Here is a 27,828-nt window from a genome sequence, read left to right on the forward strand (position 1 = left end):
GTGTGCCCTAGAGCGGACGTTTTCAGTCACGTCCATGTCCTCAAGGGATCCATATTTGTTGTATAAATTGATTTTTTTGTCTGACCCTTTGGGGGCTCTGCCACCAAGTTTTTTCAAAGAATCTGGCTTTGTACCTATGCCTTTAGAGAGTTGTTTAGACTTTGTAGGCTGAGATGATGCGTTAAGATCAGAGGATGTTTCACATTGGCTTTGAGATGTACTAGGAACTGATTCTGTTGTTTGGGTCGATATTGCAGGTGAGAATATCAGAGGAGATTCCGTTTTAACCCAGGTCAGGTTTGTCTGACAGCAGATGACGTTGTTTTAGCGGTTACTGCTTCTGACGGTGTTCTGGTGATAGAAGCATAGCTCTCCTTATGGTCTGAGTTCTGAACTAGCTTTTCAGCTTCCGCAAAACTAACGTTTTGAGTGAATTTTATTCTATTTATCTCCATTTGATGTTTCCAAACAGGACAATTTTAGAGTAGGAAGAGTGGTCACCCGCACAGTTTGTACATTTGTTAACATTACTGTCACAATCTTCATAAGTTCGGTCATGGCGTCAATACTTGCACATTGTCTGTTGTATGTGCTCACTGTGGCGAAAAGACACATACAACAGACAATGTGCAAGTATTGACGCCATGACCGAACTTATGACATTTAAAACACGTCGGACGGTTTGCAATGTACATGTCCACATTGATGTTACAATAACCTGCTTGAAGAGATTTTGGAGCAGTTGGTGAGGAAAAGGAGAACACGTAAGTATTGGTGTTAGTTACAACATCATTCTTCCGGATTGTGAAACGTTTTACATTGAGTATGCCCTGATCTTTCATCTCACACATGATGTCAAGCTCTGTCATATCCGCAAACAATCGGTCACGATCTCTGATGATTCCCTTGCTCGTATTGAGTGTTTTATGAGCCGTAACCGTGACTGGAACGCCAACAAACAATTCTGTGCACATGAGGTTTGTGGCTTGTTCTTGTTGCCTTTTTCCACATTCAACCAACACAACACCGGAACGCAAACGTCTAATATTCTTGACATCACCTGCAAGACCCTGTATACCCTTGGATATGGCAAAAGGGTTCAACTTTCATGGAGTCTTGTCAACAGTTTGAGTTACAAGAAATCGTGGCCAGTATTCAATGGACGTGGGCAGTCTTTGATCAGTATCAATTGGATCAGTGTCTAGTTGTCGTTTGGTTTTTTAGGGGGGGGGGGGGTTTGGGGGGGGGTCATAAGCCATGGTTAATTTTCAATGGTTCGTTATCCGAGCTCCCCACCCACCACGGAGTATCACAAGGACAATGCTAAAAACAAGTGGGTCTCAACTTGCAGCACCAAGGATAGTCGGATGATATACTCCAGAAGAAGATTTATTAACAACACATCTACCAGATTGGCCCATGAGCCACCGCCTTCTGATAAAAGACTCTAGGCAAAGCGCAAACATCAGACATCAAAATCATAAACATGTTTAGAGAACAATTCGGCCAACACCACAAGTAACAACATTTTCCAAACAGATTAGTGTAATGACAAAAGTCCATACACAGGGCTTGGCGTGACCAGCCGATTATTAGAATCGGGCCGATTCTACCACCCGTCTAGGTGAAGTCAGGGCCAAAGTGATGTGTTGGGCAAATGGAACGCGGTTAAAAGCCCAACTGCCCTCAACCACCAGGATCCCGTCCTCCACCGACAACGTTGGCTGTCGGCGGCTGATGGCTGTAAACCCGCCTCTTAAGTTCGTCCCACTAGTGTTGGATGCGGTTTAAGTCTGCGAATAAGCGAGGCAGTCTATCACAGTGATTCCAGAAGGAAGGCATGCAAAGCACTGATGGATTTGCCTCAACTGAACGAGACCCCGAGCAATGGACGCGCATTTCACTTCCACGATCACGTTGCGATTTCAGTGAGATGTGTTTTATCGATACTTGATAAATAACAAGGGTCTTAACGCTCAATAAGTCTAAAACACATCTTTGATAAGAATTTCAAACGTTAAATACTTCATTCAAGTATGTTATCTTTAGGAAACTGTTAGTGTGACTGTTTTCCTCTCCTGGTGGAAACTACAACTGCCCTTAAAACAGTTTGTATCAGCGTAAAGCGGTGGCAATTTGTAAAGGTAAAGGTTACGAAGCCATTCTTGTAAATGTGCAATGATTGCCTAATGTGAGATATCCGGAAAAGCATAAACTTGAATGAACAGCGTAATCGGAAAGCTGCTTTCACAAACCTCATAAGAAGATTAGCTGTTGAGAAATTTAAACCCAGTAATCGTCAGCGTGTTCACGTCAATCCACAGTGCATGAAATAGCGTCTACACAGCGGCCCGCTGCTTGCTAGTTACATGACGGGCTTATAACTTTATTTTATAGCCAGCCCTATGGGCCAAAACATTTTCTACAGGTATATATTTCGCCATGTCATTGACTACGAGTGATACTTCAAAAATAGTTTACAACTGTGGTGCTTAGGGTACGCCTGTATGCATAGTTTAAGATGAACTAAACCGTAACTTTCACAGATCAGCCAACCCTTTTATCTAACACTAAACGTTATTGGTCTAAGGAATGCTTCCAGTGACCAGGGCCAGTTGCACAAAGCAATCTTAGGGCTACGACTATCGTAAGCCTACGTTGGAGAATGGGAGTTACAATCATTGTAGCACTAAGATCGCTTGGCGCAAGTGGGCCCAGGTTGTATATGTTAAATTCGCAATTACAGTTGTTTACCTTTCGCAAGGACAGTTTCAAATCCACTGTGATCATTGCATGAAGAACATGTAGAGACCATTCTTGCCGACCATTCTGACTTTGCCTGATTTTCTGATTCAGACGACTGTGACACTTAATGAATCAACAATGACCACCACGTTTTTCTTTGTAAAATTTGCTTTTGTATATGTTTACGTATACCTCACTACACGTAAATCATTAATTACATTATTTTAACACCTTATGTCAGTTTCCTATTAGTAATACAGTGCTGCGTAGAAATTGACAGGGCCAGCAACATTTGTCAGTTATCTGCCCTGTGGACTTGCTGGGTATTTTAGGAGTTTCATACACGGCATAATATGATTAATGTATATTATCTAAAGGAATCTGGACTCACAGTCTGTTCTAAAGTACAGGATAACCTCTGCTGATTGCACTGGTGCCTGGAGATCCACCTTCCACCAAGCTGTAGTAAGCCCTTCACTTGTGTGGACAACAAAACTATCTCTGTCAGCTCTTGTGTTTCCATCGACAGCCCTTCTGGCGGGATACCATCCGTTAAAGTTTGTACTCATCCTTGCGGGTTTGTTCAGGGCGATGTTTGAACCACCAACTGAGAAATGAGAACACAAAAGCACTCAAAGAATGGCAACAGTTGGTAATGATGGATGACATCATGAACATATGACATTTGTTAGTAATTATATGTGTAACTGGTATCGCTTACACACCAACGGTGGTTGAAACAAGTAGTCACCTCTGCAAACAAGACGAGAAATATTAAGTTTTCTGTGGTCAGTTAAATTTAAATGGAATTGTGGAAGTCCTAGGAACAACTTCAATAGTTTTCAGCTAATAATACAAGACATGAGACCATTTTATGTTAGTTTACAGGAGTAGTTTCCCTGCATTTTCCCAGGTTATTTGTACACTGTTGGTTTCCATTCCTGAAACTTAGTTTCTGTAGAATAATTACGAGGTCTTATAATTCAAACTGATTATGCTTGGGGAAGGAATAGCAGATTTACATTTGAATGAGTAAAATTTAATAATGTGCAACTTTGCTTTGGTAAACAAGAAAAAATATACCCATAATAGTTGGTGACATATCGTTGATGTTGGATATCATATCTTCATAATTATTCAAACTTATGATTCGAAAACGAAAGACACATTTCATTTCTTCACATTCATTTTTATGCGCTATCAACTCATACATATCATAGACAGAGAAAAGGAACCGTATCATATTTCCACTGCCGTGCAGGGTCGTAATCACAGGGGCTTGTATCGCTTTGAAACGGCGTTCGAAAGACATATAGATGTATAGACCCTACCCTAGTACTATATAAAAGGAAAGGGATGTAACGAAGAAACCACCCCCTCCTCGATCAAAGTTACATGTTACCGCGTAAAATATTTTTAAGGCCCCCATCGAGGCCAACGGATCGAAAGCCAGATGATTTCCCTACAAAATGAGCTATAAATGGTCACAATCGGATCATTATTTCAAAAGGTATACGCCACGAATCATCGAAAACAGCTACCTCCGCAATTTCACGCCAAAATCATTTATCACCAAATATGGCGAAAACTCACCTTTTAAATTTGTTTCTTAATTCCAGCCACGTTGGCAGCACCAGCGCTGGGCTGGATTCGATCGACCGCGGTATTCCGCGAGTCGGAAAACTTATTGCAACACCTACGTGTCATTTTTTCGACAGTAAGCAAGCATTTTCACCAAAATAGCCGGGAATCCTACTCACATGTCGGCCATAAGCGACCTTGACATTCAAGTGAACTGAGCAGATCCGCACAAACAGACTCGGGCCATCCGACTGGTTGGAAACAAAATATACAGTGGAAATGGCCAATCGGATGGCCAAAAATTAAGAAACAAATTTAAAAGGTGAGTTTTCGCCATATTTGGTGATAAATGATTTTGACGTGAAATTGCGGAGGTAGCTGTTTTCGATGATTCGTGGCGTATACCTTTTGAAATAATGATCCGATTGTGACCATTTATAGCTCATTTTGTAGGGAAATCATCTGGCTTTCGATCCGTTGGCCTCGATGGGGCCTTAAAAATATTTTACGCGGTAACATGTAACTTTGATCGAGGAGGGGGTGGTTTCTTCGTTACATCCCTTTCCTTTTATATAGTACTAGGGTAGGGTCTATACATCTATATGTCTTTCGAACGCCGTTTCAAAGCGATGCAAGTCCCTGTGGTCGTAATAATACAAATATACAAATGGTGAGGTAAAGGAACGTTGGTGAACTGTGACAAAGACAACACATTCATGGGTGACATCGTATGTTATGGACTTTTAAAGATCACAGTGATTGATTATTACGAAATCCAAAAGAAACATGAAAATTATATCGTGACTTTTCTAAGTTGCAAATAGATGACAAAGGGATACTGCGACTGAAAGCTGCTCCGGGTGTTGACCTTATGAATGCCTATATGAGGAAAACACTTCCACTGTCAATCCTGGTCAACCACCATCGCATCAACTTTCTCGTGATGAACTGAAATTAGAAGACTGTCGTGCACAATCAAAACTTCCCGCAAAGACTTTAGAAACAATGCGGACCAAGCTCGTCCCAACTGCGGGTGTGTTAGACCAAGGTGATTAAAAGGATGTACCACAACATGCAAGGAAACTTCGACGAAATACTGTCCAAAATACTAAACAAGAAACACTGGAGTTGGATTATACCATTTGGGATCTGCGAGGTCTGGACAAGGTCATCCAAACTATGCACAGATCGCTTGTGAATAACATTACTGCTAAGCTAAACAATCTCAACAATCGTACACCTTACAATAGAAACAAAACTCGACAAACGGAGGGTGAGTTCAGCAGACGTCGTATTGCAGAAAGATTATGTAACTTAGGAGACACAAAAATTAGTCTGATTAGGAGCAGCTTCCACCGACAGAAAAACGCTTCGATCACAACTACAACACAAGCAGACATTAGCTGGGAAAATCAAAACGTTATTCAGAGAAAAGGGGATAACAGTTGCCAGTATTTTAACCACTTTCTCTAGCTCTCTCTCTTACAATCGCTGTATTGACAGCATTGCCTAGCCCACCACTACCTAGAGACAAAGGTGTAAAACAATGGATCAAACTATTGAAAGTTCCTGGAAAAGGTCCTCGCAAAACTGGCGGGTAAAGACACAGAAGCCTTTCCCTGTATCCTCGGCAGCATCGTATACTGCAGCTCCTTGTTAGTACGATTGTCTGAAACAGCCACTTGGTTTACTCATTTGTCGCAACCGCCGGTAATACGTTGTAGCTAAGTATTTTTTATCCAAATAAGACACAGCCAGTCAGTAATACCACTGACAACGAGCGCTGTTTTCTGATTGAGATGTCGCTGATATTTATGGTGACAGTCGGTTGTGCAGCAGCAGGTGACTGAGCTGGTCGCTGTGAGGTTTTTCGTGACAGACTCACTATTGCCTTTTCACCCGGCACTCGTGAACAGCCATCTCTGACGGATGCTTGGTAACGCTGAGCGCTTCTTGTAATGTGTCCACAGCATCCCATTGCTGGTTGTAAGAGGCCACCAAATAGGGTAACCCATTTGCCGTGGGTTGCACCCCTGTGTAATAGCAGGAGATGTCAAGACTATCAAACTATCTGAATCACCTCTAACAGGATGTGCCAAAAGACAACCAGCTACCAACTTACTATCTGTTGATACCTTAGCTGGACTCATTGTTTCTGAATCTGTCAACAGGTCAGTTAATTCAAGCAAAGGCATTGTAAAGGACCGTGATCACCTCCTAGATGAGCTTGACATAGTTTGTGAGTTAAAAGATCAAGGTGTGACATATGTGAAATATTTTACTCGTCGTCAAAATTCAGAAATATTCCACAAAAATACTTACTTGGTTTCTTTTTCGTTTCTCCGCCTATCTATCAAAGCAGGTTATTGCAGTTGATCAATATAGCCTCAACCCACTGAGTTGTTTTAAATGCCAAAAGCTTGGTCATGGGGTAAATTCAGTCACAAATGGCCATTATTTGTGCTCACTGTGGTGAGAAAACACATGTTAATGAAGACCGTGATAGCAACTTTAAGAAATGTGTCAACTGTTCTGGTCAACATTCATCCTGGTAAAAGATTGTCTCATATGGAAGAGAGAAATACAGATTAATAAAATCGTAAAATCAGAACTACTCAAAACATTAGTTACAATGAAACTAGGAAACTTGCACCTTCCTATGATAGTAATGGTTTCTACGACTCTGTAGGTCGAAGACCAGCTTTGACAACATCTTCTAATGACTGTCAGACAGATTTGACAGAATAAATTCCGCCAATCCGGAACCCTTCTGCATGTCGGATTCCTGCACACACAATACTGCTGAGCCTTCTTCAGCTAAATAGATTCCTGTATCACCGACTGTTTCTGTAAACGAAATCAACGAACAGGGACACACGATGATTCAGCGCCAAATACACAATCCAAAATCCAAGAAGTGAGAAAATGTGTTATCTAGAAGTAAAACTCACTCTTCCCGAAATAAAGAAATGGGTAGAGTATCCAAAGGTTCTGGTGAAACTTTATAATAAGTTTGAATCACTTGAAGAGATGGACGTTTGAGAGAGCATCCCCAGCGAATAAGTTTGTCGCCTAAATGTAATAGGCGAGCAAGAGTTCCAATTAATCCGCTTCAGCGATAAATAGTTCTCAGCCTTTGGTTCAGTGCACTGAAGAATAACTCCAACAAAATACCCATATATATATATATATTCTTTATTACAGAAGTGTAGGCCATCGGCCCATAACTACAAAAGTTGCATGGTGTATGACAAAACATGGTGTATACAGTATAGGTCGGTAGTTTTAACATCTTAGATGCATTGCGTGATAAATAAAGCTAGCTAAATTATTTATAAGATTACAGTCTAATGATGACATAAGGAGTTTGAATTTTGCTTTACATGGATTGGTGCAAAAGGCTTTAGGTAAATGGTTCAAGCGGAGCTGTTTGAATTTGGAACACACGAGGAGAAAGTGGTACTCATCCTCAATATAACCTTCCTCGCATTGTAAACATAGCCTGTCATTTCTATCTATTTTATAATATCTTCCAGTTTCAATACGTAACTGGTGTGAAAAGCACCTAAACTGCGCGAGTGCTACTCTAAACTTTTTAATGCTAATCACATTTAAATATGGCTCTCTAGACAGTGATGTTTTAAAATAAGAATAACACGTAGATTTACTGCCATTTTGAAGTGAGCTGAACCAGTTCTGTTCATGAATACATTTAAGACGATTCTCAAATTCAGTTAAGAATGAGGTAGGGGAAGTAACAGTTTGCTGCTCCCAAACAAAGCCAAAACCCAAGCTGTAAAGCAGATCTCTACACTTCGACGCCCAATTAACTCTATTATGATCTAAAGCCATTAGCATCATGTGATAACAATTTTTGGGATGACGAGATTCAGACATGCCTAATAGTTTTAGCCAATACTTTATAACCCGTTTATATGCTAAAATATATAGGGGAAACCGCCCACATTCACCACGAGCTATATTATTAGTTGTAGAGATCTTGACGCCTAAAAATCGTTTGCAAGCCAATGTGTGTACCGATTCTATACAGTCATTCTGATAGAATCCCCAGTCCTCGGCACCATACAGCAGAATAGGAGCTATTTTCCTATCAAATATCTTAAAGTATAACTCAAGAGATATATTGCTTAGTTTACTTATTGTTTTAAGGACACCAAATAAGGCCTTTTTGCCTTGCAAGGCTGCATTGGAACAATGACTAGACCAAGACAAGCCCCTCGTGAAGGTTATACCAAGATACTTATATGAAGTTACAGCTTCCAACTTCCTACCATTATAAAACCAACTTTCTCGTCTTGATAAAATACCACCTTTCTGAAACACGACAACTTTTGTCTTATCCAAATTGACTTCAAGACCGTATTCTATACAAAACGTTTCTAAAACATTGATGCGTTTCTGTAGTCCACCAATAGAATCAGATATAAGTACGATGTCATCCGCAAAGAGGAGAATAAATATCTGAATAACTTCAGGATGTATTTGGATACCTGGACCTGAACACCGTTCTATCTCAACAGCCAGCTCGTTGATAAAAATTGAAAACAGCAGAGGGCTTAGGACGCAGCCCTGACGAACACCACGTGAACAAGGGGAAAATCCTGATAGCACATTATCAAATTTTACGGTAGCCTTAACGGAAGAATAGATGGCCTGTACAGAGTTAACCATTTTGGGGGAGACACCTCTAGACTTCATTACTGACCATAATTTCAAACGACTTACACTGTCGAATGCCTTTGCAAAATCCACGAATACACAGTAAAGTTTGACCTTTTGCTTACTCAGGTACCTCTGGATAATAGACTGGAGGATAAATATGTTATCAATGGTGGAGTAATCGTGGCGGAAACCAGCTTGTGACTCTACAATTTTACAATATGCTTCACACCAATACGTTAATCTCCTGTTTAATATAGACACATAAACCTTGCTAAATACACTAAGAAGAGAAATACCTCTATAGTTAGATGGGGAGTGTATATCACCTTTCTTATATAAAGGAACAATGACGGCCTCCGACCATGATTCTGGAAAGTAAGCCTGTTCAAACATGGCATTGAAAAGAGCTGCAAGATATGGTACCAAAATATCGGTTGTGTATTTGAAAAATTCTGGAATTAATAAATCAGTACCTGAGGATTTGCCACACTTCAGCCCTTCGATGGCGGTGAAAACCTCCTCCTGTGAAATAGGAGAGTCTAAAATGAAGCGTGTCATATCATCACAGTTATCAGAGTCAGTTTCATCCATAACACTGACTTCGGACTGATCATCGGAAAGAAACAGGTTTTTGAAATGGTCAGCCCATTCGCAGATGGTTATATTAGGAGAACGAGTATTGGCAGCGGAGGACAACCCTTTTAAAGTAGACCAGAATGCTTTACTATCATGGAGACTTCTTGCGATTTTATCGCTCACTTTGTCATAATATGCTTTCCTTTTATTTCTAAGTATTGATGTGTAGGTATTCCGGGCCTTAATATAATTACTCAAGTGAACATCAGTTTTATTACCACGAAATACTTTAAGAAGTCTTTCCCTTTCTGATCTATGGAACCTACATTCCGCGTCAAACCATGGTTCGGAGTGTACAGATCTAGTTTTCTTATGGCGCTTCATACTACCGGCCGCTTCACAAATTACTGCAGTAAACTGAGTAACAACCTTATCAATTTCATCAACAGGTAGTATACATTTCTCAAATATGTCAACAACGGCAGGTAACAACAGGTTCTCCCTGAACTGTTGGAGATACTTCAGGTCCCACACATAGCGGTCCGTCACACGTTTTGCACGTGCTACTTCAACACTGTCGTCGGTAGCAGGGTCACGTGACTGAAACGAGCACGCTAACGGTTGATGGCTTGAGTCAGCTCGTGAAACAACTTCAAAATGTTTACAATATGAAAATAGGCAATTAGATACAATAATATAGTCAATTACACTTGATCCACTCTGATTAATAAACGTAAAGTCGCCGATACCAGAATCCGCACCACAACGGCCGTTTAAGATGGACATATTAAGGGCAGCACACATATTCACCAGGACACGACCAGCACTGTTGATGATTTTATCACACGATGACCTGTCGATGTTAACGCTGTCCTCAAACGACGACATATACTCATCCCCCAAGATATCAGAGATGTCATTATCAATGGCATCACATAGTGTTCCCGTTCGAGCATTGAAGTCCCCACCAACAATCACATGCACATCCTTATTCCTTGATCCAAGTACCTCAACAAGTGAGTTACAGAACAGCGTGATACCACACTTAATCTGTTTGTGTGTATACCAGGTAGAGCCACTTGGGTTTACGTATACACTGGCATATAGGACATCTTTATCCAATGAAAAGGCAGTCTTGTCAAATAACAAAAATACAGCATTCTCTGTGATTTTAGATGTTTTCACATAATTATTGAGGGACTTTTTCACAAGAACAGTTATACCTCCTGACGGTCTTCCTCTAATCGCGGTTTTAAGGGCATTGATACTATAGGGTATGTGTTCCTGAAAAATATGGTCATAATCATAGTCAATAGTCAATGTTTCTAGAAGACCAATAATATCAAAGTCAGATATATAATCGGTAAAACAAGTATCTGAAAGTTTATTGAGGAAACCGGAGATATTCCAAAAGAGAAACTGTTTGTTTACGTTCAAAGCCGAACGGCTGTGTAGCTGGGTGTGGCCACACCCCTAGGTATTTGTGGGAGGTGGGTTTACATGAGGAATGCTCTCTACAATGGAGCAGGCTGTGTCTGTATTCGAGGTGTCCGTACTCTCCGATACTACCAGTTCGCCGTTTCGGAAGTAGCCACGTTTGTTTTGTGATCGTAGATCTTGAAGTATTTTCCTCTGTCTGTGAGTCGGGTCACTGGCGACCCCATAACCTTTGCTCCTTAGTGCGTTACGGAGACCAAGTGAGCGTATTTTGCAGTCCGAGGTAAAGAATTTAATTATGATTGGCCTAGTATGTTTAGTTTGTGATGGCCGACGTCCGATCCTGTGAGCTTCAGCGATATCCTCTGGAGACAGCCGGACACTGTCCGAGTCCAAACAGTCATTCAGAATCTCACATGACAAGGCTCTCAAATCCCAGCTAACTTCTTCAGGTTTTTCGGACACGCCATATAGCAAAACATTATTACGTCTATTGTATTGTTCTAATTTTTCAACTTCCTTTAGCAAGTCTATCACATCATGCTGACCAGATCCACTCTGACGTGGAGGGTTACACTCAAGTTTGTCCAGACGGTCACTGACAGCTTCTATATCTAAACGTAGGACAGATTGTTCCCCTTGAATATCCTGTATGTTTCGCTTTATGTCGTCTACAGTACTACTAAGTTTCCTAGTTTGAGTTTTTATGTCTCTCATGTCACGCATAAGTTCATTCTTCATTGCCCGAAACTCCTGTAAAATATCATTTTTCAATACCCATACAAGATCTTAAAGCGTCAGCATTATGTCTCCAAGAGACATATCTTAAAAATCCTGATAATGATTATCATTATAGTGATTATCATGCTTTTTTGTTTCTCCTGCAGGAGATAAAGCTACTGGAGGCTCTTCTCCTTTGGTTCATCAAAGCATCAAACATACTAGCCAAATACAGATTTGCAAACTGTTTCTGGTTGTCTGACTTTACGCATGGCGCTGATACTGTGTAGCTTGTGTATATCTCCCTCTTTAAATATTCAAGAATCAGATATTCAAAAACCTATACAATCAACTTCCGAAGCTATGTCTCTTCACAGGCGATCGTAACGACACAACCCACTTTGGGGAAGTGTCAACACAAATACTAAGGGTAAATTCATCGAGAAATTAAAGTCCGATTTTAACTAAAGTATTTTCAGTGACGATTCAGCCACTTATTTACATCCAGGTAAAGGAACATACTCACATATCACTTGCTGATTCAAATTTATATAATGAATCCATAGGAAACATTTTTTTTAAATCTCGTATTTACTGATGATAACAAATAGATGATAATCTCGACAAAAATTGACTGACTACGCAGAATCACCATTCTTTCACCCTAGGACTTTCCAACCAAAAAAGATCATTAATTAAGTAAAATCAATAAGTACTACAGAACGACAGTAGTATTCTAATGGCTGAGGACTTCGAACATGTGATGAATAACTTGCCGTCAGAATCTACACTTAATATCGGAGATGAACGGACAGTTATTTGTTTCTTTTTTGGTTTTTGTTTGTTTTGGTGTTTTTTTTACATTTTTACGTTTTTTGTAAATGTGGATGATTACATGAAATTACAAATGGAGGGTTTGTTATTGTGTCTTTATTCCTACCGAAGATAATCAAAGATAGACATGGACAACAGCCTTATGTATTTATATATGATCAGGCGCAACCACCTTTACAAGACTTGAGTCATTAAAGATGTAATTTACACAGGATTCTAATATGTCCGGTCACGTGAACGTAACAATCTTTAAGCATGTTCATAAAATATTGTCAGAGAACTATTTGAAGGTTATTTCATAAACTATATTATAAAGATGAGTTTGTACTTGTTTATAAATGAAAAGTTGGAAAGTTTGAAAGCGTCGAAGCATTGCGTTTAAGCAACATCGAAAAGGAGTGTCATTCGCCATTCCAATTACAACAAGAAGACAAAGTCATCAATATCCCATGCAACGGCAAAATACTCTTCATGAATACGTCTACTAATTATGATTCCAGTATGTCAACGTCTTAGTGTGGGAAAGTTTATTTAGAGACCACCGTCATATACCTGGAACATTTCTGAGTGCGGCGTAGAACACCAAATTCAGTCGAGGTCGAACTTGTTGCCATGGAAAAGATATTTTAATCAGATATCCAAAACTACCAAAAGGCACCACTACATAACCAAAAGGCAACACTATACCCCCAGACCTACTGTGTACCATGTCTGGTGAAGAAATAGTGAACGGTTTTAAAGTAAGGGAGCACAACCACCAATTTGAGTCAAAGTCAAAATTCAGACACTGGTGTAACCCCGAAAAGGCACATCTAGAGAACAGTGCGAACATATGTACCAAGGTTGATAAAGCTAGAGTTTTGGAGATCTGCCCTGCATCGTCTAAGTCCTGTTTCCATTGAAACCGCAAAAACTGAAATCCGTATCTGGGTCTTATCTCCAACAGGCATATCAAGGTATTATGCTTGATATATGTAATAAGTTTGATGAAGCCTGCATGTATAGTTTGAAAGATCTGCTCCGGACAAGATGATATCCAGACCCCATTATCTGTCGCTGAAGCCTGTTTTCATGGAAAACGTACAAAATAAAATTTGCATATAAAAGAGGCATATCAAGGGATCGTGTTTCACACATGTACCAAGTCTGATGAAGCCAGCAGGTACAGTTTAGAGTATCTGCTTCGGACATCCTCACTATCAGTCATAGTCACAGGCTAAGTCATATCCTCCCCCACCTTAAAAATTGCACATTTAACCTCCATGCTTTACATGTGTACCATTGTTTGGTCAAGTTATCACGAATAGTTCAGGAGATATGCTTCGGACAAAGTATGCAGGACGGATGAAACTAGTTTCTTTATCAGACAAAACTTGTTGCTGGGGATAATAAAGTTCCAGAGAGGCGTGAATGCTCCCAGTGAAGCTGCAACTGCACTTGTACCATCGATGAAGTGTTTCCTCGATGTCGGTTTGTATTCACGATAAATCAAATAAAAAATCAGTTTTGAAAAGTATCTCTCCGCGCAGTGTGGCTCGAACGCGTGACATTAGATTTCTAATTCTACGCTCAGTCCTAACCTCGACACTCTGAAGTCCACAGTAAATAAGCCGGTAACTCTGAGTCAAAATTATTCAACACCACGTCAGTGCAGTGTTCACGGTTTTACCCAGGCAATATGTAGCACGTAATTGGCTGAAGGAAAGCTACGGATTCATGAAAGTTCAGTATAGACGGATGCTGGTTCTCTCGCCGTCTCGGTAGCTCAGTCCGGATGACTGTGGTACGGGTTCATTGTGTAGAGAGGCACACCTGTACATTGAGAGTTCAAACTCTAGCATGCCTCTAAAGTTACCTTGCACTTTCGCAACACTACCAACGGTATCGGGTCTTAAGAAAAGGGTCACTCTCTGAGAGAAAACAATTGAACAGGAAAAGAGCAATTCCATGGTGAAATGAGATGAAAAAAAACTCACCGAAAAAATTCACAGGGACGTTTTTCTTATTATTTGTAGGTAATGTTATCCATTATTGATGCTTCGACCTTTAATGCTAACGGGGACATCAGACGATGGCCATACTCTTGGACCACGTCTAACTACTCCACCTTACTCGCTGGCTACATTTTCCACCCAGCAGACTTGCACTTGGGTTTAAAACTCAAGGATTCAGCTGAATATGTTCAAACCATTAGGTGTGATACTGGTTATGTATACATTCTAATGGATCTAAATGGGGAAAGCGGAACACTTGACCAAAAGATCATAGCTTGCTATATCATTATTAATATCTTATATATAAATGTTCAGATCTGAGGGACACAATATGTTAGCTGGTCTTCGGAGAGTATATCATAATTATATATAATTAATATAATTATTTATTCAAGCACAATACCATACTTACTCCACACTTGCACTTCAGCAAAGTCTAATATAACACCATTGTGATCATTATCAGTCTCTGAGTAGACAGTCAGGTAGCGCCAGGTCCCACGACAGACTACACGCAGGACATCATCGATGTCTAAACCGTCAGGATTTCCTGTAACACTGTGGCATAGATTTCCTTCTTTGGGGTCAGACGAGTTTGTTTTAGATGTGTAGAGCTGCACGCCATTGCGTCTATACTTCACTGAAACATACAGAGATACACAAAAGTCAATAGAATACTGTTCAATCATTGCAAAATAACAACAATTACCAGGTTGGAGTGACAAAAATTGAATGTCAAAATGTAGTTTGGTCAACGTCAGTACTGTTCTGCACCGAGGTGCAAAGACGTGTTTGGGTTATTTGGTGACCATCCGTCGATTGCCTAGGTAAATGGTACCCAGCTATATATTTTTCACAAATGAAGATGTTAAATGTCCCTTAGCAAACATACGACATTAACAGTGAGTGAGTGGCTCCATGGTTTAAGTCGTATCGTGAAGGTGCCCTTTTATAAATTATTCACAATTATATTTATGATGGAATCGTGTATACTGTTTATATTGTTTATATATCGTTTATATTGTTACTTTCAACAACAGCAAGGTGCACGCATATATGATGCGATTTGTTGATTCCCACCGGACGTCGCACATATCATGTGAGATAATCACAGGTTTCGTATCCCTGTATGGAATTCGAAATGGTGTGGCAGATTTGTTGGTTACCGATTGAATTGCAGCATAAGCATTTATATTACCAATAGTTCCAACATGGCTGGATAACCAACAAAACGTTATATTTTTCGGGTAATTTAGTTAAAAGCTATTTGGAATTTCAAATAAAAGTGGAGATGTACTTGAGATGTTATTGACTATTGAATTGCTAAAATGACAAATGGTTCTGCGCTGAGAACAGAGTTTAGATAGTTTAGTTGAGACAATTTGTGTTGCAATGACAATGGTGCTGGCATCTGTGTTACCATTCTTGGATCCATTTGAAAATATCATTTTGTTTGACTCAGCAACATCCCGTCTAAGTGACGCTTGTATGCAGCTGAATCTTGACCAGACCATGAAGTGACTGACATCGATAGCATCATAGTGTGAACCTGATGATGCAGGGATTCACATCACAGGCATTGATCTTGACAGCTTGGATATGATGACGTGTCAGCCGTGTCGCCTCTAACGACATACATGCGTTTCTTCACATGGCCTCATTAAATAGCCTAAATATCGTTTTCAATCGATTTCCCTTGAGTACTGTGTTATATATGATGATTGTGTATTATGTAAACCAGTGTATACTTACAGTCTGTTCTGAAGTACAGTATAACCAGTGCTGATTGTACTGATGTCTGCAGATCCACCTTCCACCATGCGTTACTTTGCCATTCTTCTGTGTGGATTACATAGTTAGGATCATATGCTATTGTTAATCCATCGACGCCTGCACTGGCGGGGTGCTTGTAGTTTAAGGTTGAACTCATCCATGCGCGTTTGTTCAGGGCAACGTTTGAGCCAATACCTGATGAATGATAAGACAATTTCACACATAGAATGATATTTGTTAGTGATTGTATGCATATGCAAGATGCATATTTCATTTGCACCATTCACAATGCATTCCTCGAAGCAATAGAGGTTGAAACAAGTGGTCGTTTCTGCTAACACGGCGAGAAGTATCAATGACTTTTCAGTGGTATGTCCAAACTGGTCAGTTAAATTTAGATGGAACTCTAGTGGTCTTCGGAACGATTTTAATTGTTTCGGTGAATAATTTATCTGCTTTTTGTGTACAAAACACGTTCTTCAAATTCAGAGATAAAGTTGATTTACCACGGCACAACTCATTGTGGACAAAGCATCAGGAGGATCGTCTCTTTTGAGACAGGGCGTCATACACATTCCTCTCAATATCCCTCTCCAGGCTACTACAGTTTGTATGGCATCCGATGCTGACCTGTCTTCAACACTCTTTAGTCACTATATGACCATATCCCAAACCACGCATTATTTTGGGTATCTAAATGGCCATAACCAACAGACCCATTTCATTGACGAGTCGTATTTGGTACGTAGGATCAACAATGGAGTCTCAAGATTCTTAGAATCTTAGAATCTAATTCAGGCATACCTGATACACAGTCAGGATGCTTGAAGAATCGCCCAGTACTATAAAATGTATGCTTAACGACAAGAGTCCTGGATCCGATGTGTGTTTTTTTCTGTAGAATTATAAAAACGTTTTTGGAACCAAATTGGACTATTTTCATTGAGATCACAGAATTGTGGTTTGATGTCGTGAGAACTACCCAGAAACAAGCAGTTATTGTCTGCATCCCAAAAAGAGAAAGACAAAAAGCTTTTAAGAAATTGGAGATCTGTCTCACTACTTAAAGTATCTTATGAATATTGGCTCCTTGTATTGCAAACATAATTAAATCTAAGCTTTAGTATTTTATGCCTGGCCGTTGATCTATGACGCTATCCTGTGTGCTGACAAGTATCAGCCTACTGGCATGCTTTTCTTAAATGACTTTTAGAAAGCCTTCGATGTCCCGGTCCTTCATTGCAAAATGTAGATCCTTGTGGGATTTGGGGGAGAATTTGAGACAATATGTATTTACATTCTATGAGACTATAAATGTTTCATGACCATTAATGGCCAATTATATTTCAACCAATCACGACGTAAATCGTGATCATGTGAGATAGCGATAGCGAATCAGGAGTCAGTGCGATACGTATCCTCCAGAAGGATGATTAAGCTCAGACTACTCAGTGACTTGATCTAAGCTCATCTCGCTCAAAGTGCGTGTAATTAGCGTTTGAGTTTGAGCATCCACGCCAAGTGTGTATAATAACGGATATTGGAAGAGCAGCGTTTGATGCGATTTTCAACCATTACCCCTGGGGTGTGAGCCAAGATGGCGAACGGCATGGCTTCTGCATGGGAGTACACCCCAAGAGGCTGTGGGTTGAATGCACGGGACCGACTCCACACAGATCGGACCGACCCTACACCAACCAATAAACACTTATAGATAATGCATTATTAGTTCTCGGTTATCTGAATACCTGATCATTATGTTCATTATTATAGGGACGTTTTTGCACAGTTTGTGATATAATTCATTACCCTTAGTGTTAATGGTACTCTTCATGGATGAATATACCCTTTCTTGTTACTTTGTAGTGTATATTCAATGAGTCAATTATTTCCATGAAGTGGTAAAACTGTGGACATAGTCATTGTAAAGTAAGAAAATTAACGGATTGTCAACTTATCTATTGTTCATAACAATAAACAAGCTGACATCCTTAAAATTCTTACCTTTATGTATATCACGTCTCTAAATGTCATTCAAAGACTATTGTCACGTTAACTACAATTTTATACTGTGTTGTCCCTTAAAGTTAAAATGTTTTAGATTTAATTGCTCGTTTTACATGTATATCTGTGATAATTTAGTTATTTCACTATGCTTAGTTGACAGGATTGCGTAATCTATCTTTTTGTTATTGTTAATCTATATGTTGATTAAGTCACGACATGGCTGAAATATTGCCAAAATGACTTTAATTTTAACTCACTCACTTTAACTACAAAACCATATGCATGTGTATTTATTAGTAGAAGATGTCGGAAATATGTCTTTCTTTTTATGTAAATTTGACAAAGAATATTATATATTTTGTTTCAGAACTGGTATTCAGAGGTACAGAATTGAAAATACGATGAATATAAATCTCATGTTCCAACTGAAATGTATACAACACAATTACATCACAAATCATTTGTACATGTAAATTTAGAATGACTTTAATATAAGCAATTAACGTACAGCTACCCAGTTCTAAATTAAACAGGATGATCTTCCAATTACAATATGCAGGTACCATAGAGGCAGGAAAATTGAGCCATGAAGACGAATTTTGTGTGTCATGTGTTTGTGAACAATATAAATCCATATGCCTAAAATATCTCCCTGGTAATGTAAATATGCCATTTACTAAAACTTTTGATGTTTGATATATGTTGCTTATTACTTGAAACATGTCTTTGCTTTTCTTCAATAACAAGTCTTTCTGTCAAGTAACCTGTTAAAAGGCACCTTTAGTTACAGTTTTACTTGCCAAAATGCTGGTAGTTTGTTCTGTCCGCAAAAGAACGCAAAACTGTTCATATATTAGATTTGACTCTTGTTCCAACTGTGGAAGAAAAAAATATCTCATTTTGTAAATATCCTCCGGAAACCACAGCAAAGTTAGAATACCTACTATCGATATGTACATATTGACATCAGTATTTATGTTGGATATTGGTTGTAGGTTAATGGACTTACACCATGAGTGAGTGAGTTTAGTTTTACACCGCACTCACCAATATTCCGTCTATATGGCGGCGGTCTGTAAATAATCGAGTCTGGGCCAGACAATCCAGTCATCAACAGCATGAGCATCGATCGGCACCATTGGGAACCGATGACGTGTCAACCAAGTCTGACGAATCTGACACCCGATCCCGTTAGTCGCCTTTTACAAGCATAGTCACCTTTTAGGGCAAGAGTTGGTTGCTGAAGTCCTATTCTACCCCGGAACTTTACACTATGATGTATTGCGGTAGTTTTACACCCGGTGTAAAAATGCCACTGTTAAATCGTGGCTTATCGGCTTGTCAGCCACACGTGGGTGATGGTGTAACGGCGACATTACCTCATGGTTGCTCACTGAAGAAATGCATACAGTGGAGACTATGTTATTCAGTCAGCAGATTCTGGCCTACGGGATAAAATGCGTACCATGAGACCACACATTTCTCCACACCCTTTCATAGTGAGGGAGTGAATGTTCAGATTGTCATTGGCAATATTTCATATTGATAAGTACGTGGTACATGTAGTGAAACAAACTTGTCATCAAAGCAAAGTGCAATAACTATTTTGTGCTGTAATTATTGTGCTTATCGGAAACCATTACATGAAATCGCTTTTGTTAACTGGTTGTGGAATGTGGAATGAGAAAATAACAGTTGTTAAATTTAATGAATATGATAAAATATATGACAAATATATCATTATTCTTGAGAACAGGTAGATGCGAAAGACAGATCATCAATATTTCGTGGTATTCCAGTAAGTAAACGCATCGTTTTATTAAATATCGTTATGTGAAATGAACTAAAGCAACTGGTCACAGGTCTTTGGAATGGTGAGATACACACTGAAAATAATGCCAGACTTCACGGGACGCCAAACACAAGCATCTTCACAACAATGACAACTCGCTACATTGACCAGGAAGGATATTACTATGTATATCTGCCACGTTCACTCGACAAAGCGACTCGGCTGTTGCGGACGTCAAGATCGATGATTTAACTTTGCTATGAAATAATTTAAACTTTAACTTTACAGACATGTTAGGATATTTATCAAATAATACCTCCAGAGAGAAAAGTGGCTTTACCTACTAGAGTTTGTGTGCACTTTGTCCAGGACAACCGAGTAGAAAATAGAATACGAAGGTAATTATAGCATGTTGATGTTTTGATTTGAATATCATTGTGAAACCATTTTTCATAGGAACGAAGGAAACCACTATTGCGAAATACCAAAACCTCTGTCTTATTCACATTAACCTCCAGACCCCAAGAGCTACAATAGTTATGTAAAATATCTATAGCCTTTCGGAAGTCTACAAACAAACAATAAAAACGACCACCGCCTTTAGAAAGATACTTTTGAATGAGACATTGCAATGGAAATATATTTTCTGTAGTGGAGTAACCTTTACGAAACCCAGCTTATGCCTCGGGGATTTTAGCGTATACTTCTGCAAATCGCTGAAGACAGTTATTTATTACTACACAAAACAATTTACCAAGAACATCCATCAACGAGATACCCCTATAATTATCAACATTATTAACACTACCTTTCTTATGCAAAGGCAGAATAATACCCTTTGACCACTCCCGTGGATACGTGCCAGGCGCAAGTACTCCATTGAAGATAAGTAACAAATACGGACATAGAAGACGAACGCAGCAAATAATCATCTCAGCCTTGATACCGTTTGGTCCTGCAGCCTTCCCACACTTTAGACATTTTACAGCAGCTTCAATCTCATCATGGTTAATGTCATCGTTCAGAATACAGTCAATATTATTATCATGATCAACATCAGTATCATGATCAAGACATCCGTCGCTGTTTTCTAACAACGATTCACCATCATTGATCATATCAGTGTCCACAATGATATTAGTAATATTACATACATCCGTAAAATATTCTGTCCACTGTGCGCAGGTTATATTGGAGGAGAGAATATATACGAGAATATATTAACGATCTGACCCTAGTCCAAAACTTTTTGCTGTCGTTATTCGCAGATAGGCTCACAAGTTCGTTGATCTGATATTCATTAGATTCTACTTTCTTTTTTCTACACGTCTTTCGGAATGCATTCCTGATTTTACAATACTCATTTAGATTATGTTTATCACCAGAGAGCAGAGATTTAGAATATAACATAATGGAGACACACTGTTACATCCTTCACACCCAGTTTTAAAATCTGAAATAGTGGACACATATTGTTACAGCTTCCACCCTGGGTCTTAGAATCTATCATTATTGAGACATACGTCCACCTTTTAGACCCGAGTTAAGAATCTATCATTCTGAGATCAACTCTTAGAGATTTCAGACACTAGTGTAGAATCTATCACAATGGAAACAGACTCTTGCAGCTTTCACTTTCGGATTTACAATCTACCATAATGGAGACAAACTGCTACAGCCTTCACACCCGATTTTATAATCTCACAAAATGGACACATACTATTACAGCTTCCACTCTGGGTGTAAGAATCTATTATCATTGAGACATTCTTGCACCTTTCAGACCCGGGCTTAGAATCTATCATAACTGAGGCATGCTTACAGCTTTCACACACTGATTTAGAATCCATCACAATGGAGAAACAATCTTACAGCTTTCACACAGAATGTATTATAATGGAGACACACTGTTACACCTTTCACACTAGGGCTGAGAGGCTACCAGTATCGATATAACTGTTATAGAATTCAGACACCGGTTTATAATTTGACGTTGTGGCGACATACTGTTACAGTTTTCAGAAACGGGTTAGAGTCTATCATAATGGAGACAAACTTATAATTTTCACACGCGTAGTTAGGATCTATCATAATGGAGGCACACTGTTGTAGCTTTCACACTCGGGTTGAGAATCTATCATAATTCAGACAGAGGCACAGCTTTCACGCACGGATTTAGAATATGTCATAATGAAGACACACAACTCTCACATATGAGCTTAGAATTGATCATTACTGAGGTCAACTGTTACAGATTTCAGACACTCGTTTAGAATCTATCATAATGGAGATATACTTACAGCTTTTTCACACGGGTTTGCAATATGTCATAATGAAGACACACTATCAACCCCCACACACAGGTTTAGAATCGATTCATCGATTATTGAGACCAACTATTACTAATTCCACAGACGAGTTTAGAATCTCTCATAATGGAAACAAACTGTTTTAGAATTTAGGATTTAGAATCTACCATAATGGAGACACACTTTTACAGCTTTCACACTATGGCTGAGAAGATACCAGTATGGAGACACACTGTTACATAATTCAGACACCGGTTTATAATTTGACGTTGTTGCGACATACTGTTACAGTTTTCACACACGGGTTAGAATATATCATAATGGAGACAAGATGTTGTAGCTTTCACACTCGGGTTGAGAATCTATCATAATGAAGACACACAACTCTCACACATGAGCATAGAATCGGTCATTATTGAGACCAACAGTTAGATATTTGAGACACCCGCGCCCGTTTAGAATCTATCATAATGGAGACAAACTGTTACAGTTTTCACCCTCGGATTTAGAATCTACCATAATGGAGACTCACTGTTACAGCCCTTACACCCAATTTTAAAATGTGACATAGTGGACATATACTGTTACAGCTTCCACTCTGGATTTTAGAATCTATCATCATTGAGACATACTTCCTTCTTTTAGACCCGGGTTTAGAGTCTATCATAATTGAGACACAATCTTACAGCTTTCACACACGGGTTTAGAATGTATTATAATGGAGACACACCATTACAGATTTCACACTTTTCCTGAGAACCTACTAGTATGGAGGCACACTGTTTCAGAATTCAGACACCGGTTTATAATCTCACGTAGTAGCGACATACTGTTACAACTTTCACTATCGGGTTTAGATCCTTTCATAATGGACACACACCTACAGCTTTCACACAAGGGTTTAGAATCTACCATTATGGAGACACACTGACAGAGCCTTTATACCTGGGTTTATATTCTGAAGTAGCGGAGACATATTCCTACATCTTTCACTGAGGAATTTACAATCTATCATCATTGAGGTATGCATACAGCTTTCACACACGGGTTTACAGTCTGTCATAATGAAAACACACTAACAACTCTCACACACGGGTTTACAGTCTGTCATAATGAAGACACACTAGCAACTCTCACACACGGGTTTACAGTCTGTCATAATGAAGACACACTAACAACTTTCACACACGGGTTTACAGTCCGTCATAATGAAGACACACTAACAACTCTCACACACGGGTTTACAGTCTGTCATAATGAAGACACACTAACAACTCTCACACACGGGTTTACAGTCTGTCATAATGAAGACACACTAACAACTCTCACACACGGGTTTACAGTCTGTCATAATGAAGACACACTAACAACTTTCACACACGGGTTTACAGCCTGTCATAATGAAGACACGCTAACAACTCTCACACACGGGTTTACAGTCTGTCATAATGAAGACACACTAACAACTCTCACACACGGGTTTACAGTCTGTCATAATGAAGACACGCTAACAACTCTCACACACGTGTTTACAGTCTGTCATAATGAAGACACACTAACAACTCTCACACACGGGTTTACAGTCTATCATAATGAAGACACACTAACAACTTTCACGCACGGGTTTACAGTCTGTCATAATGAAGACACACTAACAACTCTCACACACGGGTTTACAGCCTGTCATAATGAAGACACACTAACAACTCTCACACACGGGTTTACAGTCTGTCATAATGAAGACACACTAACAACTTTCACACACGGGTTTACAGTCTGTCATAATGAAGACACACTAACAACTCTCACACACGGGTTTACAGTCTGTCATAATGAAGACACACTAACAACTTTCACGCACGGGTTTACAGTCTGTCATAATGAAGACACGCTAACAACTCTCACACACGGGTTTACAGTCTGTCATAATGAAGACACGCTAACAACTCTCACACACGGGTTTACAGTCTGTCATAATGAAGACACACTAACAACTCTCACACACGGGTTTACAGTCTGTCATAATGAAGACACACTAACAACTTTCACACACGGGTTTACAGTCTGTCATAATGAAGACACACTAACAACTCTCACACACGGGTTTACAGTCTGTCATAATGAAGACACACTAACAACTTTCACGCACGGGTTTACAGTCTGTCATAATGAAGACACACTAACAACTTTCACACACGGGTTTACAGTCTGTCATAATGAAGACACACTAACAACTCTCACACACGGGTTTACAGTCTGTCATAATGAAGACACACTAACAACTTTCACACACGGGTTGAGATACTATCATTATTGAGACGTACTGTTACAGCTTTCACCCTCGGATTTAGAATCTACCATAATGAAGACAAACTGTTACAGCCTTCACTCCCGATTTTAATAATCTCACAAAGTGGACACATATTGTTACAGCTTCCACTCTGGGTTTTAGAATCTATCATCATTGAGACATACTTGCAGCTTTCAGACCCAGTTTAGAATCTATCATAATGGCGACAAGCTTACAACTTTCACACACGGGTTTAGATTCTATCATAATGAAAACACTCAGGCTTAAAAGGTACCATTATGGAGACGCACTGTTATAGCCTTCACACCCAAGTTTACATTCTGACGTAGTGGAGACATACTATTACAGCTTTAACTCTTGGGTTTAGAATCTACCATTCATTAGACACTTTACACAGGGGTTTAGAATCTGCCAAAATGGAGACGCACTGTTACAGCCTTCATGCTTAAGGTAAGGAGCCAGTTTCGTGGAACTACCCATTTGATTTTAAAACAAACACTATATATGAGGAGGCAGAGGAGCAGCGGCTACACTCGCGCTTTGACCAGGTCATATGTATTTACACAAAACTAAGCCGCTATGACAAGTTCACTAATAATCCCCTTTTAACACAAACCTTTCTCATAATCAGAAAGTTTAATGACTGACACCCACACAGTAACACTGCTGCCGATGAAGTGAAAGAGGAAGTAATAACTGTTAGTGACGCGCTTCAAGTCAACACAGTTCAACGACATTCGGTCTGCCTCTCCATTAAAGCGATCCTATATAGCGAAGTGTATATGATTATAGATGGTTTGAGTGAGTGAGTGAGTGAGTGAGTGAGTTTGGTTTTACGCCGCTTTTAGCAATATTCCAGCAATATCACGGCGGGGGACAATAGATGGTTTGAACGTCTCCATACGTATAATGAACTAACTTCGTACATTGTATACCGTTGAGTAAAACACGTGGCAAACGTGATTTTAAAATTTTCTGTCATGTGTATGGAAAGTTATCGCACTGCCCTTTCGTATTGCCCTCCGCTGCTCTGGTTATAAGTGATTAATCGAAGAAGGTTGAAAAATCGATGTAAATAGAAAAGACAAGTGTGTAGTCAGGCACACAAACTCAGAATATCACATTTGTTTTGTATGTCCATTTTATGATGGTCTTACATCCTCATCTTACATATAACTAAACATTTACTTCACAAATAAAATTTCAGCATTTGTCGCATCTGCAAATACTTATAGGTTATCACCGCTTGAAAAGTATATACTCTGGGATTTAAATTACGACCAGGCTTTCTACAGTCACTTGTGTAATATTTATTACAGGAGCTACACCATGTAATACGCTATACCTTGTATCTGAATATACGGGCCATGCTGCCACCGTCTCCAATAGTGATGATGTACAGTACAGTGGGTATATATATATAAGGCATAAATGGCATAGTCAAGGATATGTAAGCGAATTCTAACTACAAGAGCTGGCGCTGCTACACCTGCACAAGACAATACTCACATGAAACGAGGCTTAAACTGGCAAGCAGAATCACAACACTGTCACGCACAGCCATTGCAGCCATTGCAGCACTCCGCCGCTCAGACCAGGATAGAGATTTGGACTTCCTTCTTAACTGTGTTGAAACACAAGTGAATTTCATGGGACAAAGCATAATTTACTGGGAATGTCCCCTATGTAGGTTTCACAACATCCTTCTCAGTTTGACGTTTTGCTTGCCTCAAATGGTGAACAATAGCATAAAAGCAAAGTAAATTAAATTCAACAGACGTTAACTTATTATTGACATTTCCTTCATGTAATCTGACCATGTGAATACAAGCAGCCAACGCATAGCTAGAATACGGGTACAGTATGTCTTTATTTCCTATTTTTAATGTTGATTGGACTCTACTTAGGCGAAGAAGCAACGACAAGCGTAGGGACACAGAAGGCGAGGTGGTTAGGGCGCGTGGCTACAGATCCACAGAGCTCGAATAGTCGGGAACGGGTGTGAAAAGCTTGGTGTCATCTTTGTGGCTTTACCCCGGGCAACCCAGGCAAGTCCTCAGAGGTGCGAACTGGCGTCAGGCTCGCACATATTGTTGAATTATGTCATCGTTTTCCAAATGTACAGATCGATGATCATGATGTGAGTGTCTTGACTGTCTGTTTCATGCTGATTCCATTATTTGCCGATGTGAGTTTACATAATAGCACACTCACTCGAACTTGTAAATGTTGAATTCATGGTAGAACACAAGGGTCTGGGTGTCTTAGTAAAAAGCGATGCTTGCACCAAGGTGACCGTAACTACCATACTTTAAGATAGACTGAAGGCAGTCTTAGCGCTGAGATTGTTTTGTAGAAAGTCACCCTGCTCTAGTGCGTAGGGTGTACTCTCTGATGTACCCATTGTTTTATCAGTTTACGTTACACACTGAGTGAGTGAATGAGTTTAGTTTTACGATGCACTCAGCAATATTCCAGCTATATGGCAGCAGTCTGTAAATAATCGAGTCTGGACCAGACAACCCAGTGGTCAAGAGCATGAGCATCGATCTATACAACTGTGATACGATGACATGTGTCAACCCAGTCAGCGAACCTGTCCACCCGATCCCGTTTGTCGCCTTTTACAACAAACATAGGTTGCTGAAGACCCTGATCTTCGGGTGTAATATGCCGTGAACACATTTGAAGAGAGGATATGGTGACAAGCATAGCCAGTTGCCTTTGCTGAAAACTCATTCTACCCTGGATCTTCACGGGTCACTTAAACAAACATATTCGAGAGAGAAAGAAAGGATATGTAACTCACTTAGTCAAACGTTGGATGATTGGTTGTTTAATCTACACCTAGCTGTCTTTCAGCTACTAGTATATGGCGAGTCTTGAACAAACAAGCCAGTCATGATAGCATGAACACTGATCTACACAATCAATAGTTAACGCTGACATGTGATATGATTGTGAAGCAAGTATGACCCCTCCCTGCCTTACGGCAAGCATGAGTGACTGATGATCCATTCTCGGGGATTCTATTTTCGTGGCTCTATAACCGAAGAAAATCTGTTA

At 39.6% G+C, this 27,828-nt stretch overlaps 1 protein-coding gene across 1 annotated transcript in view; it reads right to left on the reverse strand.

The window, feature by feature from the left end:
* The window catches only part of LOC137291275 (uncharacterized), a gene marked incomplete at its 5' end in the record, with an annotated part of 41,810 nt that extends 38,607 nt beyond the window's left edge, over positions 1-3,203 (reverse strand). Inside the window, one exon of the mRNA XM_067822577.1 lies at positions 3,137-3,203. Within this exon, the coding sequence (XP_067678678.1) occupies positions 3,137-3,203 (67 nt within the window). The remainder of the gene's footprint in view (positions 1-3,136) is intronic.
* Between the last annotated feature and the right edge of the window lie 24,625 nt (positions 3,204-27,828).

Source organism: Haliotis asinina, chromosome 7, assembly GCF_037392515.1.
Source record: "Haliotis asinina isolate JCU_RB_2024 chromosome 7, JCU_Hal_asi_v2, whole genome shotgun sequence".
In the NCBI taxonomy this organism is placed as follows: Eukaryota; Metazoa; Mollusca; class Gastropoda; order Lepetellida; family Haliotidae; genus Haliotis; species Haliotis asinina.